Source organism: Idiotropiscis lumnitzeri, chromosome 1 (assembly GCF_059441095.1).
Source record: "Idiotropiscis lumnitzeri isolate Australia: NSW breed Sydney's pygmy pipehorse chromosome 1, RoL_Ilum_1.0, whole genome shotgun sequence".
NCBI classification, from domain to species: domain Eukaryota; kingdom Metazoa; phylum Chordata; class Actinopteri; order Syngnathiformes; family Syngnathidae; genus Idiotropiscis; species Idiotropiscis lumnitzeri.
In genome coordinates this window covers 25,925,458-25,940,309 of record NC_142391.1, presented here as the reverse complement: position 1 = coordinate 25,940,309, position 14,852 = coordinate 25,925,458, and the positions used below count along the sequence as shown (strand labels likewise).

Sequence of the window (14,852 nt, the reverse complement as noted above, 5' to 3'; positions counted from 1 at the left end):
CCATAAACACACCCAAACAAATGTGGATTAATCCTTACATACTGCTCGGGTAAAATTTAATCGGTTCTCATTTGAAAGCAAGGGGAAAATGCCCTAAATGTCATTCTATCACCTTGAAATTTGATGACATTTCTAACAAACAACAGTTAAAATACTTACAAATGTCAGAGACTCCAACATTGGTGTACACTGAGGCTGTTCCAGGTCAGATTTGACCCATTTCCATTTGTGCTCAATGCCAGCCATCAAACCCATTAGATTCCAGCCAATATAGGGCATACCAACAGCAAAAATGAAATGGCAAAATCATTTATTTTCCAATATCACGAGTGTAACAGTCTTACATTCGTCAACGTCTATATATACTAATTGCACACTATTTAATTGTAGTAGTAGTAATAGTATTTAGTAATGTGTGTTTGTGCATTGTGCAATACATGCATGTGTGTATGTATATACATTGTCATCGCTTTAACTTGTGCTACTGTTTTATAGCAGTCCGGTGCTCTAAATTGTGCTCACGTGCTCAGATTACTCCATTAACAGCTCATAAAGCATCGAAGTGTGGGGGTGTGTGTGTGGGGGTGTGTGTGTGTGTGTGTGCGTGCGCGTCTGTGCATGTGTGGATGTACATCTAGAGAGGTAGATAAGATGGTGTTGCCACTGAAGACAGGAATGGGCAGGGCTGGGCAGGACCTAGTGGGCAAGGGGAGATAAGAGAACCCACAGGAAGAATGTTGAGGGAGGGGGGAGCGGTGGGGGGTTGTGAGAGTGAGAGTGAGAGTGAGTGAGTGAGAGAGAGAGAGAGTGCGAGTGAGCGAGTGAGTGAGCGAGTGAGTGAGCGAGTGAGTGAGAGAGTGAGTGAGTGAGTGAGTGAGTGAGAGAGAGAGAGAGAGAGAGAGAGAGAGAGAGAGAGAGAGAGAGAGAGAGAGAGAGAGAGAGAGAGAGAGAGAGAGAGAGAGAGAGAGAGAGAGAGAGAGAGAGAGAGAGAGAGAGAGAGAGAGAGAGAGAGAGAGAGAGAGAGAGAGAGAGAGAGAGAGAGAGAGAGAGAGAGAGAGGCACAGAGAGAGAGAGAGAGAGGCACGCACGCACGCACGCACGCACGCACGCACGCACGCACGCACGCACGCACGCACGCACACGCACCATTCATGAGTACGATAGCATTTATGAAGCCCGCTCGTTCCACAATCCGGCCACAATTTGCAGCCACTTTGATTGGGTACATTTAAAGAATATATTCAGGGTAAATCGTTTGGAAAGTCGTGCTAAAAACTTAATAGAAATGATAAGAATGTCATTTAGTTTTAATATACATTATCCTTTGTGTCCGTTTATTGTTTTTTGTTTACTTGGCCGCAATTTGTGTTTTGGTTTGTTTACTACAGTGCAAGACGGGGTACGCAAAGCTCCGTATTTAAATCCCGGGGGGTTTCCTTCTTGAGCATCTGCTCAGCTCGTTGAGGCCTGAAAGCTGATCTTCTTGGCCTTGATTTCTTAAAGTGTACACGCTTCAACCTAAGACTACATGTCACGCTCTTAAGATTTCAATCTTCTCAGGCTTTAGCAATGCATTATGATAAATTTATGTGGTTGAACAGGTGGGTGTCTCAGTCTCTGACTGAACCACTCTTTGACCACTTCCCTTGTTTGTGTGAAACTAAACTGAAACATAGCGGCTCTAGTGCCTTTAGCAATGTCGTCACTGTGTCAGCTCCCACAAATTCTCACATTTTCTTATACTTGTACATTTTGGGCGTTTGTTTTCAACCAAACAGAGTGCAGACTTTGTGCTGCCATGCCAGTCGAATCTGTCTATGGTCTTCAGAATGAGTATGACTGGCTGGCTAATGTAATTTAACTGTTTCTTTAACCAATCAGATTCCAAATGTGTCCTCACAAGGCCAAAGTTCTGTCTCTTGATAATTTTTATTTTTTTTTTTTTTTCAGAACAAAAATTGGACTCACAAATCATTTCATATTTAATAATCAGCATCTCTGTATTTGATGTGTTTAAAAGGGGCAAATTGAAAGTTTGACAATCAATGCGTGTGGTGTCAAACGCTTGCTTTATGCTTTAAAGGGGACGTCAACCCCAATTCTTTCTTCACAAGAATTTGTTCCATGCAGACCCACAAGTCGAAACATGGCATTCTGAAGAATATTTTGTTTGTGGAATATGAATTAACCAGTAAAATCCTCCTATTTTAGCAATCTCAGGGGTGGCCATTTTGTCACATTTGTGGACTGAAAATGACATGACACTTGCTCAGGGCTCAGATAACGACCAATCACAGCTCAGCTTCAGAAGACAAGTGAGCCATCACCTGAGCCTTGAGCAGCTGTGATGTCATTTCAGTCGACGAAAGTGACACCCTTGAGATGTCTAAAAAAAGGTGGATTTTGTGAAAAAAAATGCAATATTAATCAGAATGCCATGTTTAGACTAGATAAGGCAGATGGAATATTTTATTGCAAAAAAACTTTTGGGGTTGACTTCCCCCTTTAAGAAGTTAGCGGTAATGTAGAGAATGTTGGCTACTGTGTTCACCAAAAATCCTCTCGGGGGGAAAATGCACGTTAAAACACCCCCTCCCTTCTCAGACACAATGAGTCCGACAGAGAAGCATGAACTCCTGAACTTGCATGTGCAAACACTTGAATCAGGCAAGCATATTGACATGCGACACATGTCTGGCCTGGTAAGAGTTGTAGGCTTTAACTCTAATCTGAAGTGAGAGAAACGCCCAAGGTTGCCATTCCTGCTAATCAGGGTCAGAGCACTTTGATAGATGGATGTACGTTAACTCTCACGCCAAGGTGTTTCCCCTTTTATAATCTGTTTTCATACAAACACATTGTTGTCGGGGGTGAAGGGTTGCTTCGTTGCAGTTTTAGGAGGCTGATGCAAGCTGGCTGACACACTCTGTCTCGCCAACACACAGGCAGTCGCACACATGCACGCGCACACACGCGAAGGATCTGATATAGCAGTTCTGGGCGGAGTGTGCCAAGTTCAAGTGAGATCTGTCATGATCTTAGTCAATGTTTGTCTCTGTGGTTCTCATCCCACATGGAAATGTGAAACTGACTCACCGCATACTTTGCAGTTCCGTTTGCCACTTTCAGCCCATTTGGACTCATATTTACTCAGTTATACTACACACTTATATCAGGGAGTTTGATTAAAATAAGCAGCAATTTAAAAAGAAAAAATAGTGAGTATAATCTGGTGAGGTTCATATTCGATATGATGATGGATGTGTCAATCAATGACGTAAAACTCAATGACAGTGTTAAGAGAGTTGCATCCACCTTGTTGATTTTGGGCAAGGGGTGGGATGCACCCAGACAAGTCACCTGTCAATCACAGGTGACATACTGCATAGACAAAGAGCCACTGGCTGTCTTCAAGTAACAATTACAAGCAAGTTTATGGACGTTATGCAGGAGCATGAGCTCGGGGAGAACATGTGACCTTTGACCCCGAGGCCTCATTACCGACGTTTAAATGATCACAGAATCGGTTTAGTCGGTCTCTCTGGCCCTCACATGACGACATCGCTCTTGTTTTAACATTAATAATTCACATCAGCAGCGGTATTCCAATTTATGAACCCGGGGCTACTTAATGCTAATGCTTTATTCGACATGGGACACGTTAGGCTGAAATCTGTGTATTGTTATCTATGCCCCATTATTGTCATTTTTTTTTTTAATTGCCTCTTTTTTTCCTCTTGACGCGATGATCTATGGACTAAACATTGCTAATAAAAAAATTAGCATTTGTTTTTATTTGATTTTTTTTTTATATTATGTCGTGTACTTTGTCCACTTTGTCTGAATGACCTCTTTTCACTGGTGGATTAGCTTGGATCATGCACCATCCCAGAGAGCCTCTACCCACTTGACCATTGACCTCGCTTGGATACTTTAAGCCTTACGTGGCGTAGTGACCATTGAATGCCAGTTGTTTGAACAGGCCACCGCACATGCGGCAGTAGAGCGGATAGAACCGGACACCAGTATAGATTTTTCCATCACTCTATATTTGGACACCTACTCTGCATGTTTGTTTAATCATATTCCTGCAAGTTCTGGTTTAGCAGTTTTCACATCATCACATAGCTCTAAATTTAGTGTTTCCATCAAAAGGGGATTGCATGATCACTGCGTGGCTCTCGAAATTCCATGTTAAGGTATTGTCGTCTCTCTTTGGGGAATACCTCTTTGTTTGTTGTTTGCTCGACTGCAATACAATGCGAGGAACAGCACAAGTGGACAAACAACGTGCTTGGAGGCTATTTGAGGTAAACACATAGCAGTAACTTCCTGCAACGCCTCAGCTCACAATAATGTGATTTATTTGTCCATCTGCGTCTAACATTGTATGAGATTTTTGCTTTTACACTGGGCCTCGTTCCCTCCCTTCCTTTTTTCTCCTCGCTATTTCTGTATGTGTGAGCAACGTCTAAATAGAGGCAGACGCACAGTGCATGTCGGAGCCTGACGAATGATAGATTTTAGCACAAGGGAATTAGGTTAAGTTGCAAAGTGCTATATTCAGAGCAACACAAGTGTTCCACAAGCCGGTGCTAAGAATCTACATGAGGAAAAAGATTGAATGCGTGAGTTTGAAAGAAGCCTCTCAGAGTATGATTTATTATCGAACGATTGTGACGGCATTTGCCTGTCCCCTGGAGTGTAGTTTACTATTTATGGAAAGATGTTTAAATTCGAAAGAAAATAATTTCTTCTGGTATGTAAAGTGTAGTGTTTCTGTGAACAGTCTTTCGTTCATCCAACGTCCATCCTTAAAGGCAAGAAAACAACAACAACAAAAAACAAGAAACGTTCACTATAGCAGTCACTATGACTTTGACAGTAGTACACGATAAAGATGATTTGTGAAAAAAAAAAACACCTGACTCAGGTGTCAACTTGTGCCTCTAATTTGATTTGCAAGAAACCACCGTGCCCAAGGAAATTCAACCAGTTGAAGATGGTGCGCCTTATGAGGTGTTTTATTGAAAAAGCATAACAAAACATTTTTTAATTGCAAATTCTCCCTTTAAGCAGTGTTTTTATCTTTCAATCATTTCTGGCAAATTATGTAACCAATTCATCTGTGTCAAAATGGAACAACCATGAAGTCATACAATTTGGAATTTAATGCTGCATGAGTTTGGTTTTTTTTTTGTTTGTTTTCCTTTGGTGCTCTTTCTTTGTCTTTATGTGTCTCTCAAAGCAAAGGGGTGCTTAATATTTAAAAGACCGCAGTGACTTGAAATGAACTTTAGCTAGTATTTAATTGATTGGACATTTGATAGTATTTAGTTCCCTTTTTTTAAACCATGAAATTATATAGTAGAATGCAAAAATATGATGAATGAGAAGTAGCACAATTAAACGATGAAACATTTTAAAAATGACCCCAAGGTAGCTCTGGACAAAGATCTGATACAAGGAGGCAATTTGCCAATTAAAACTTTTCAAAATGCACAAAACCCAGCACTTAACTCATTCACTACCATTGACGGTTAAATACGTCAAAGATCCATTTTTTTTTTTTACTTGGCTGGTAGTGAATGAGTTTTAACAGTGATAAATGCTACGTTTATAACTGTTATGCTTGAACGTGTTGTATTAAACTTTATAGGTCCCACTGCAACATGTAAGGAATCACACACATATACAAGCCACAACGAGGGCGCAAGATCATGTTTACGTTATTTTATGATGTCCAGGGTAGAAAGGCTTCATGCAGTTATGATGTGTGTGCTAATCTACGGACTGAACAGCTTGTCTGAACTAGACTGAAGTCCAGAGGTGTTTGACTTGGCGTTCCTCTTTGTTTGATCAGGCGCTTTCTGGAATTCTCACTGACCTGCACTGAGGACACGCCAATCTCACTCCTCACTAGAAGCCATACTGTTGCATATTATGCAATACTGTGCATACAGTTGCTTTAATAGACCAACACCCAATCTAAGATTGATGTCACTTCTACCGTGAATTAACAGCATCATGGTAAATTTCTGCTTTTGTCGGTAGACTGCCATGTGCAAGCACTTTAATGCAAAATGCCCATTTTTATGATTAAAATACTACTGATGAGATTGTTTGCCACCTTCTTACATTAATATGTTGAAAGCATAGTGAACCTCTCCTACTCTTTGTCCATTGACTCGGTTTATCCTCTGTGACCTTTTCTTGTTTGCTGTCTGGTCTTCAACTGTGGCCAAAGTTTACAATGTGACTGTGTCTGCTGTGTATGCCAACAATCATTATCAATACTATCGCCTCAGGTAGCATTGACATGGCTTGTCTATCACTCTTGATGATAACTACTCAACATTATTTGCACAAGTTCATTATTAGAGTCTCTTATATTTACCGGACAAATTTTAGCCTTGAAATAAGCATTTGTGTGGCATCGCTTCATATAACATGTCTGGGTCATACAAGGTCAAAAGGGTAGAAACAGTATGACAATGACTGTATGCGAATATAATATATTCCTTCGCCTAACCCTTACCATTTAAGTCAGTGAGCCGCGGCCCGGTACTGTTCCGAGGGCCACTTTGGACTGGGCCACAGGGGGCCGTACAGATGAAAGAAAAAAACGAGCAGTACTTCTGGTTTATTTATTATTTGAGGTTAAAAAATATCTTATTTTGAAAAGTCACAGGCTTCTCTCCGTTACATCCATCTATGATGGACTCGTGACTAGTGGTGCAACGGATCATCTTTGACCCGTGAGCCGTGCGGATGAAACATGGCTGGTAAAAAAAAAAAAAAATGCGGGGCCACATTAAGGCAACATGATTAGGCCGCAATCACTATAATAGCGGAAGAAGTTGAAACATGGATTACGTAAATCGCATGTAAGGGAACATTTTGGCAAATTGAGGTCAAACCAGTCCTCAAATTAATGACAAAAGATTTTCTTTTTCTCACTTGTCCATTTCAGAAAGTCATGTCAAGGAAGCTGCAAACATACTCACCCAACACGCCACCTCCGAAATGGCTAACTTAAAAATAAAGCTGAACAAATACATTGAGTCATTGCTGCCAAAGCATTAGCCTTAACAGACTTACACTTTGAAGTTGGCCCATGTGGTGGCGTAGCGGCTACCTTGACTTTTGTTTTCGACCTTTTGGCTTGCTTTATTGCTGTCTTAATTAACATCACATAGCTGCCATCAACATCAACACAACAGCATCCCAAAATCATATTCAGTAGCTAATTTAGGATGCTAACAAACCGCTAGTTAATTACGGTGTCATTTTATGTTACAACACAAACCTCCGGCGTTAGTGGCTACAAATGGCTAGTGGCTAGCTGTTAGCATTAGCAACATGTGCCGGATCCCCCCAATCCCCTAACACCGGTTGCCGGTCGGCAAATTATGGATTTGTATGAACCGGTCCGCGGCGGAAAATAGGTTGGGGACCACTGATTTCAGTAACTCCAGGACTTTTTAATGTTGGAGCGTTGCACAATGCGGTGAACCCATTTATGTCCAACTTAAACTTTGGTTTGAACTGTTTGCTAGCAGAACACCATTTTACCTGCCAAAGGAGGGGCACATTTCTTTACTGAACAGCTCTTCTGGTCAAAGTGGATTAGCGTTTTTCCACTTTGAAAAAGCAACAGACGAGAATGACTTAATAAGATTACAATTGCCTCTTGGCAGCCAAAACTTTGGGTGCACCTGCTCCGATTCCTGTGTTACTGTCCAACAGTGAGTGTAGTATTGGAGTTTGCGTGAGATCATTTCAAGTGAATTTGTGCATTGTGATTCTGTGCTGTGAAACAAAGCACAGTCGAGGAATCTCACTGAAATGGTTTCTCAGGAGAATTTTTCAGGCAATTGCACAAAAAGTTAAGCATTGGTACACCTGAGCAAACTCAAGTCAATGGACATAGAAAAACCTCTGTAGCAGCGCACAGAAAAACTGGAATGACGAAGAACAAATTCTTGTAAAGAGCATATTTGGGTTGACTTCCCCTTTAAGATTTTTTTGTTTGATTACATTACAAACACAAACAGTAGTTAACTCCTATTATGACTGATAAGAACGTTAAAATATTACTTGAAACTGTCAAAAAAGGCTTGGTGGCAGTGACAATTTGACTATTATTAATTCAATTTCCATGATTTTAAGATGTTAAGAAATACACCCAAATCGGATGTTGACTTTCAAAACTAGAACGGATTATATCAAACACAAACGATTCCGCTGTACTATTATTGGGAGAAAAATCACACCAAATTGTGTCACTGCAGGATGCCCCCAAATCATGATAAATGTTGACTTTTGTAAAAAAGATTGGCTTGTTTATTGTTGTGAGTCTGAGTTATGAGTGAGGACAGCCTGGACAATGTGCAGAGAGCTCTCGAACTAACTGACAGGCCCAGTGAGTGTTTGACATTCTTGAGAGGAATAACGGTGCCGAGCAGAGGCTGCCCACTGACATCTAGAACTCATTGTCAGCAAACAACTTGTTCTCGTGAGAATTTAGTAGGACTTTCTCATTAAGGTTGATGGCATCCATGCAATCCACATTTTTATAGAAATAGTTTACTGCAGCTAAAAGATAATACTCTTTGAAATACTGAAATCACTGCCAAGTTGAAGTAAATACATCCTATGTGAGAGGTAGGCCGGTCAGCGCTTTCTCGTTCTCTCCTGTGCATCCCATCTTCGGCCCAGGAACCCCTTAACATTCCTAACATTTCCTTCCATCACGGCCAATCATCACCCTGCTCGTTCATCTCATGTGGTCTCGGTTCCCATGAGTGCTTGGAAATCTTGGAAATGCGAACATTTTTATGTTCCCTTTGCCATGTTTGGCAAAAACATCTTGGATAAAGTACTGCAATGCTTTTTTTTTTAACAGTCATCTGACAGCTGTTTGATTTCGCGTTGCGCTTATCTTTCCTGTGTTGATGACTCCTGTCATGTCTTGGAGTAGTTTTGCCTGGTCTGTTTTTGTTTGGCTCATGTGTCAACAAGTCAGCTCCTTCCGTTGACTTCGGCCTTTACCCGTCGTCTCTTTGTCCTGTAACCATGTTTTGTTCACTTCCTGTTTGTTCCTTGTTGCATTGTTGTGTGTGTGTGCATGAACTATTTATTTTATTAAGTCCCTTTTACACATTCTTCTATTTTTACAACCCTGTGTCTTTTTACCTGCAGATTTAGTGAATTTGAATTGTTACTACTGCATTCGAGGCTGCTGCATAGTATCCACCAACCTCTTCCTCCCTTTCACGACCAAAACCAAGTTTGCTTTATGAAGCCAGCATATCGTCATTTTACTTGACTTACTTGTTGTCTTCCGTCGAGTTGGAGGCCATGTATGTATTTTGATTGCTCATAACAGCAGGATTTAAAAGAAAGGAAGTCGTTTCCTGCGCCACTTATTGCTCATGGGCCTTCTTTGTACTGAATAATGTGTTTTTCCCTGGCAGGAAACAAGCATCTCCTCTCCACAAAGAATTCTATCCTAAGAAATAGCCCATTCAGAAGCTCCCTGACACTTACGCACTCTGTTGTATTTTTTTTTGTTGGTCAGGAATAACATAGTGATATGTCTTCATTAGGTTATAATGAGGAAACAACATCTGGCTACTAATGAGATAGGGCAATCTACAGATAACATTACTAGTAAACAATATCTTGTCTTGTGCTACCGGCCTTATCGAGCCTCCAATGTTTTTCCACTTAAACTCGCACTCATCACCAATTGCCAAATAGGCCGGCCGTTACAAAACACGCTCTGCCTCATGCCAGCGTGGCGGGTATGACATGTAGCCCTCCGAGTTAGTCAGTGTGCGTTTGTGTGTGAGAAAAGATTAAGAGAGTCAGACATCGCAACAGATGTGCTTATTTTAATGCCAGTATTAATGTTTCCCACAAGATCTCTTCTTTGTGTTGCCCTTCAGTCATTCCATTCATGCCCTCGAACTTTGACCCAGTCAGGAGAGGACATTGAAATTCCAGCGTTGTCTGCCACACAAAAACATGATCCAAACTCCTCCTGCATAACATAAGAGTAAATGATCCCAAACTGTAGTTATGATCGACAACATGTCCCATGTAATGTTTTGTAGTGTGTGTGATTGTGTGTATTAGAATTCAATCCTTGATACTGTTATCACTAACATGGTGCTGGAACTGTTTTGAAGACCCACTGCAGCTCTGACCTACGTGTGTGCACAGGATATACATGCACACGTTTTTCTTCTGCTCATTGAGTGTGTATGTTTGTTTGAAGGCAAACTCGGGACACGTGCGGTGTGAGAAGCTGGCTGTTTAGACAGCTTTTTGGCCAGTGCTGGCCAAGTGGATTTAGAATCAACAGTGGCAATGACAAATTTGAGTCAGTTATATGAAGTGTCAACAACTAAAGCGCTGACATGGTTATTCGCAATAAAAATATATTAAATATAAGACTCTACGTGGAATTTCAATACCTGCTTGGTTTGTTCTCCAGTGACCATTAAAAGTGCAATGATGAACTGTATAGCCCGGAAAGTGCGGCTCATGTCCCAAGGATGTGCCTGCGAGGTGATTTTGTGTTTACCCTATATAAAGCACACTCCATGTTGAGCACTGCAGCACAACGGGAGCAAACTTCCCACACTGAAGAAAGAGGAGCGAGAAAGTTCATAATCGCAATTGCACATTCCACTGTTTTTGTAGTGCCGTGGCTGAAAAGGCCAGATGTCCCATCAGACTGTGCTGTTTGATAGTTCTCTCACAAGTGTCCAAACAAAGGGGCAGACTCTCCACATTTCTAAGCCCTCGCAGTGCCAGTGCTCTTGAAGCCCTATTTTATCCCATGGCATTCCACAACATCTTTTATGGTGCTGCTTTCTGCCCATGCCAGCCAGGTCAGGGGGCACTGTTTTCTCAGGGCGCTAAAGAGCAAACTGGTCACAGCTTAAAAAAATACAAACTAAAAAAAAAAAACAACTACTGAGCACATTTGAAATCTCTAGCTAACAAAAACAGAGCATCAATGTTCTCTTGGGTGAATTCAAGTGTGTAATCTTAGCATGTTGTAAGTGGCAGTATTGATGATGAATATTAATGATATATCATGCGGTGTCAGCATCCTTATCTGGGTTTAACGTCATTTGACTGTGATGCCGTTGTCAGTCTCGTAAAAGTGGGCCTGGCGCCTCACAAATGGGTTGCAGTTGATTCCAAACACGTTAGATGGGGTTGAGGTCAGGGTTCTGTATCCAATTCTTTCACACCAAACTCAGGCGAAAGTGTTCCCACACAAATTAGGGCATTTACAATTAATCGTATAAACTTGAGGCAGAAGGGAGAAGATGGGTGTGGAAAGAAACACAGTACTTGTTTAATGACCAATTGGGAAGCGTGTCCCAAGACAATGTCAATGTCGTTGAGGACAAATATTGAATGGTACTTTTGGTTTAGGCTATTGGCAAGAAACATATTTGCAGTTCAATTTATAGCAGTGTTCCTTGGTTTTGTAATCTTGAACGACTTGCAGTGACATCATTGAAGCGTGAGGGAGTTTTGTCGTCTCCTTTGTTTTCAGAGCTCAGTACCAGTACCTGCCAGTAGATGTCTGTCTTCAGTCTTGCACAAGCACAAAGGAAATGGAAGGGAAATTCAAAAGTGTTCCTACTTGTCTTGACAAATATAATGTACTTGATTGGTTGATAAAATATCTATTCACTCTAACTTTATCACAATAGCTCATAGGTTTGGCAATACTCTGTTATTTAGTATATAATTTATTTATAATTTATATTCATGGGCTGCAATATTAAAGCTATATTAAGAAACACGTCTGTATTTACAAATGTAATGAGGCTGAGTTTTACTTGATACTCTCAGAGATGTTCTCCTGTAACAATATGCTAAATTATAATATACAAATTGAACGCAATATTATCTCGTACCTACACTCACGCACACAAAATGTGTGTTTCATTCCCATGTTTCCTGTTGCGCCTTTGGAATGAAAAAACAAATCCTAGCCACGAATGCACCTTTCAGTGACAATGATGATAAAATCAATTCTTATTTTATTTATTTTGATTTTATGAGACCAGTGGCTTTCAAACTGTGGTACGTGGGTTCCCTTTAGTGGTATATAAACACATATGTACAGTTCAGTTTTACATTTGCATCTAATCATGAAGAAAAGCTTGGATTTTATTATTTATTTATCAACGCATTTTATTGAACTTTTATGTACATTACATTTTTAATGCATATTTATTCGAGTATTGTTTGGTATACTATATTTAAGATGAGTTAATGTTCAAATTGTGCATAATTTTACAGTGGAGTTAACTCATTCACTTCCAGCCCAAGTAAAAAGGTAGCACTTTTTGGCTTCTATACCTGTTAATGGCAGTGAATGCGTTTTAGGAATCAAACCTCTATTTCATGAGAACCTGCACTGCGTACAATTCTCTCGGCATGCCTGATGGTACAGCTCATTGCGCGTGTTTTGTACGCGACGGCGGATCACGTTGACTCCACAGTTGCTGCTTTTTCTGACAGCGCGTGAACGCCTCACGGCAAGAGTTGGGCGAGTAGTGCCGTGACGTCATGGCGCGGGGGCGTGTCCTTTGATGAAATCAGCTGGGGAAACAACAACAGAAAAGGAGGTGGCTCAGACTGGAACCGAGTGTCTGGCCAGTAATGTGTACATTTCAAGCTATAAAAGTGTTCTTTTGAGCTCCAAAGGCACCTTTTGCCACCAGTGGATGATTTTAACTTGATCTGAGACTCGTGAAGCTTTGACGAGGCGGCCACGGGAAGCAGGAAACGAGGGGGTGTGTGAGGGCACAGGTCCTTTTTGTCCCCTTGCTGATAAACTCTTCATGCTCTTTGTGTCAAGTGGACCTGAACACGACCACCAATTTGTCGTCCCTGTGTGCTCTTGCCCGGTTTGCAAGACCGGCACCCCAGCAGAGTGGCATGTGGGTCAATTCCGGAACCGTCGGAAGGTAGGGACCCGGGCTTCACCTCCACAAAGGAGATGGGGGGGAGGCAAAAAAAAAACAAAAAAACACGGCCACACGCACCCAATTTCCACCAATCACCTCATTTGCTCCTAAAAGTTGACGCCGTTTCGTGTCATGCTGACTCCCCTTTTTGTGCACTTAATGGGGCTTTAATCTCCTTTCGTCACTAATACCCCCACTCCATAGATGCATTGCGTTTTATTGCAAGCAGATATGTTTAGACTGGTGGGATTATTAATGCACTCCCTGTTTTTAACTGAGGTGTTACGTGTCTTAGTGCAGCGGTTGGGCTTGGCGGGTTATGCAAGACATATCAGCTGCATCTTTTGGGCATGTAGGATGATGATGATGGTATCTTGCTTTTGCTGCTTAAATATGTGCTTATTTTAGAAAAGGTGAGCGTACCTTTTACGGTATGCACACCGGGGATGCATTTACCTTGCACGTTCGGTTCCCTAAACGTTATGAATGAGTCAGGTGCTTATGAATGGGAGGAGGAGTTTCATTGATGAGTGTGATCTCATTCTCAGGCAGGACGCGCTAATAAATGGAGATGAGTGTGCGTGCCCGTCCCGGTTGGGATGTGACGATGGCAGCCCATTTTCTGCAGGGAAATGTTAGTTTGACAGACGCACGGGTGTAATGCTGTGCCTGTGGCTATGACGTCAGCAGACGGCTAGCATCACGCAGGTGGCACTGAAGATGACAGAGGATGCATGTTGAGCGGAATACAATCCACTTATTAAAAAAAACTATTAGTATAGCGCATCATTTTTTTGGTTTGTTTTCATAGAAGTAACGGAGTCCTTGTCGGTTTGACCAATGCTTATATTTCCCCCAATCATATTTTTACATCTGGAGGTGCTCAGCTGCATGGGCCACTACATTAGGTACACCTAAATAATCTAATATTGACTAGTGTGCCTTGGTGTGCTGTGAGCGATCATTTATATATTTATCTGAATTATTGTTGTATTGTACTGGAGAGGGGAGCTCTCTAATCTCGTTGCACACTTGAGTACAATGGCAATAAAGGGATTTCTGATTCTAATTCTGACAATGCATCATTGCATCTTCTAAATTTAAATAATGTCTGTCAATTTTTTTCGACTATTGTGCCACTCTTTGTAGTAGATTAAGGTGACAAGTACTTAGATCAATCACAAGCATCTCGTAACATCGCATTTCCAAAGATTCCCTGTGTTCATGGGTTCCATTGAGACATCTAATCCAAGAGACCAGTTGCTGCCAACTGATGGTTCTAGTTGTTTTTTGTTTTTTTTAAACTACAGCGCAATAATTAAACCAGCCTCAAGCCGTTTATCCGCCCATACCTATTAAAAAAAAACAAAAACAAAAAACACCTGGGTGACACCAATTGCCGTCACAGGAGCTCCTCGTTAGGGTTCCTGTTGACGTCATTCCACGTCAATGACACACAAAGAGTTACTGTTAATCAGTATGCCATGTTTTGTGGGGACACACAGAACTTACTATTGCCACGAAGATTTTGGACTTCATGTTCCCTTTAAAAGCACCCCACTGGTGAGTGGTCATGCTGGACAATCACAGGCTGCATTCCAGTTGTCCACCAATTGTCCCATGCGTTGTGATTAAGAGACCGTCGCGTTATGCCGCAATTAATTGCCAGCTGCATTGTCCATTTTATTAAATAAACAATGCGCCCAAAATAGCTGCCCCCCTTTTCCCCTCAGAAAAACAACAATAAAACAGATGGTATCATTTTCTTCCTACTCTTACCCCTCCTTCCACATCTTTTATTCATAGTCAATAAAGAAAATTCCATCAAATGGCCATCCCAGA

At 41.4% G+C, this 14,852-nt stretch overlaps 1 protein-coding gene across 5 annotated transcripts in view; it reads left to right on the top strand.

Annotated features, from left to right (window-relative positions):
• Positions 1-14,852, top strand: part of rhobtb4 (Rho related BTB domain containing 4) — a 36,819-nt gene that overhangs the window by 2,351 nt on the left and 19,616 nt on the right. Inside the window, exon 1 of one of the 5 annotated variants that reach the window (XM_088292036.1) lies at positions 3,983-4,310. The exons of 3 other annotated variants lie outside the window; for them this stretch is intronic. In XM_088292036.1, the coding sequence (XP_088148162.1) occupies positions 4,192-4,310 (119 nt within the window). In that variant the 5' untranslated portion in view covers positions 3,983-4,191. Of the gene's footprint in view, positions 1-3,982; positions 4,311-12,647; positions 13,011-14,852 lie in introns of those variants that run through there. One more of the 5 variants, XM_088292042.1, reaches the window with a different exon arrangement.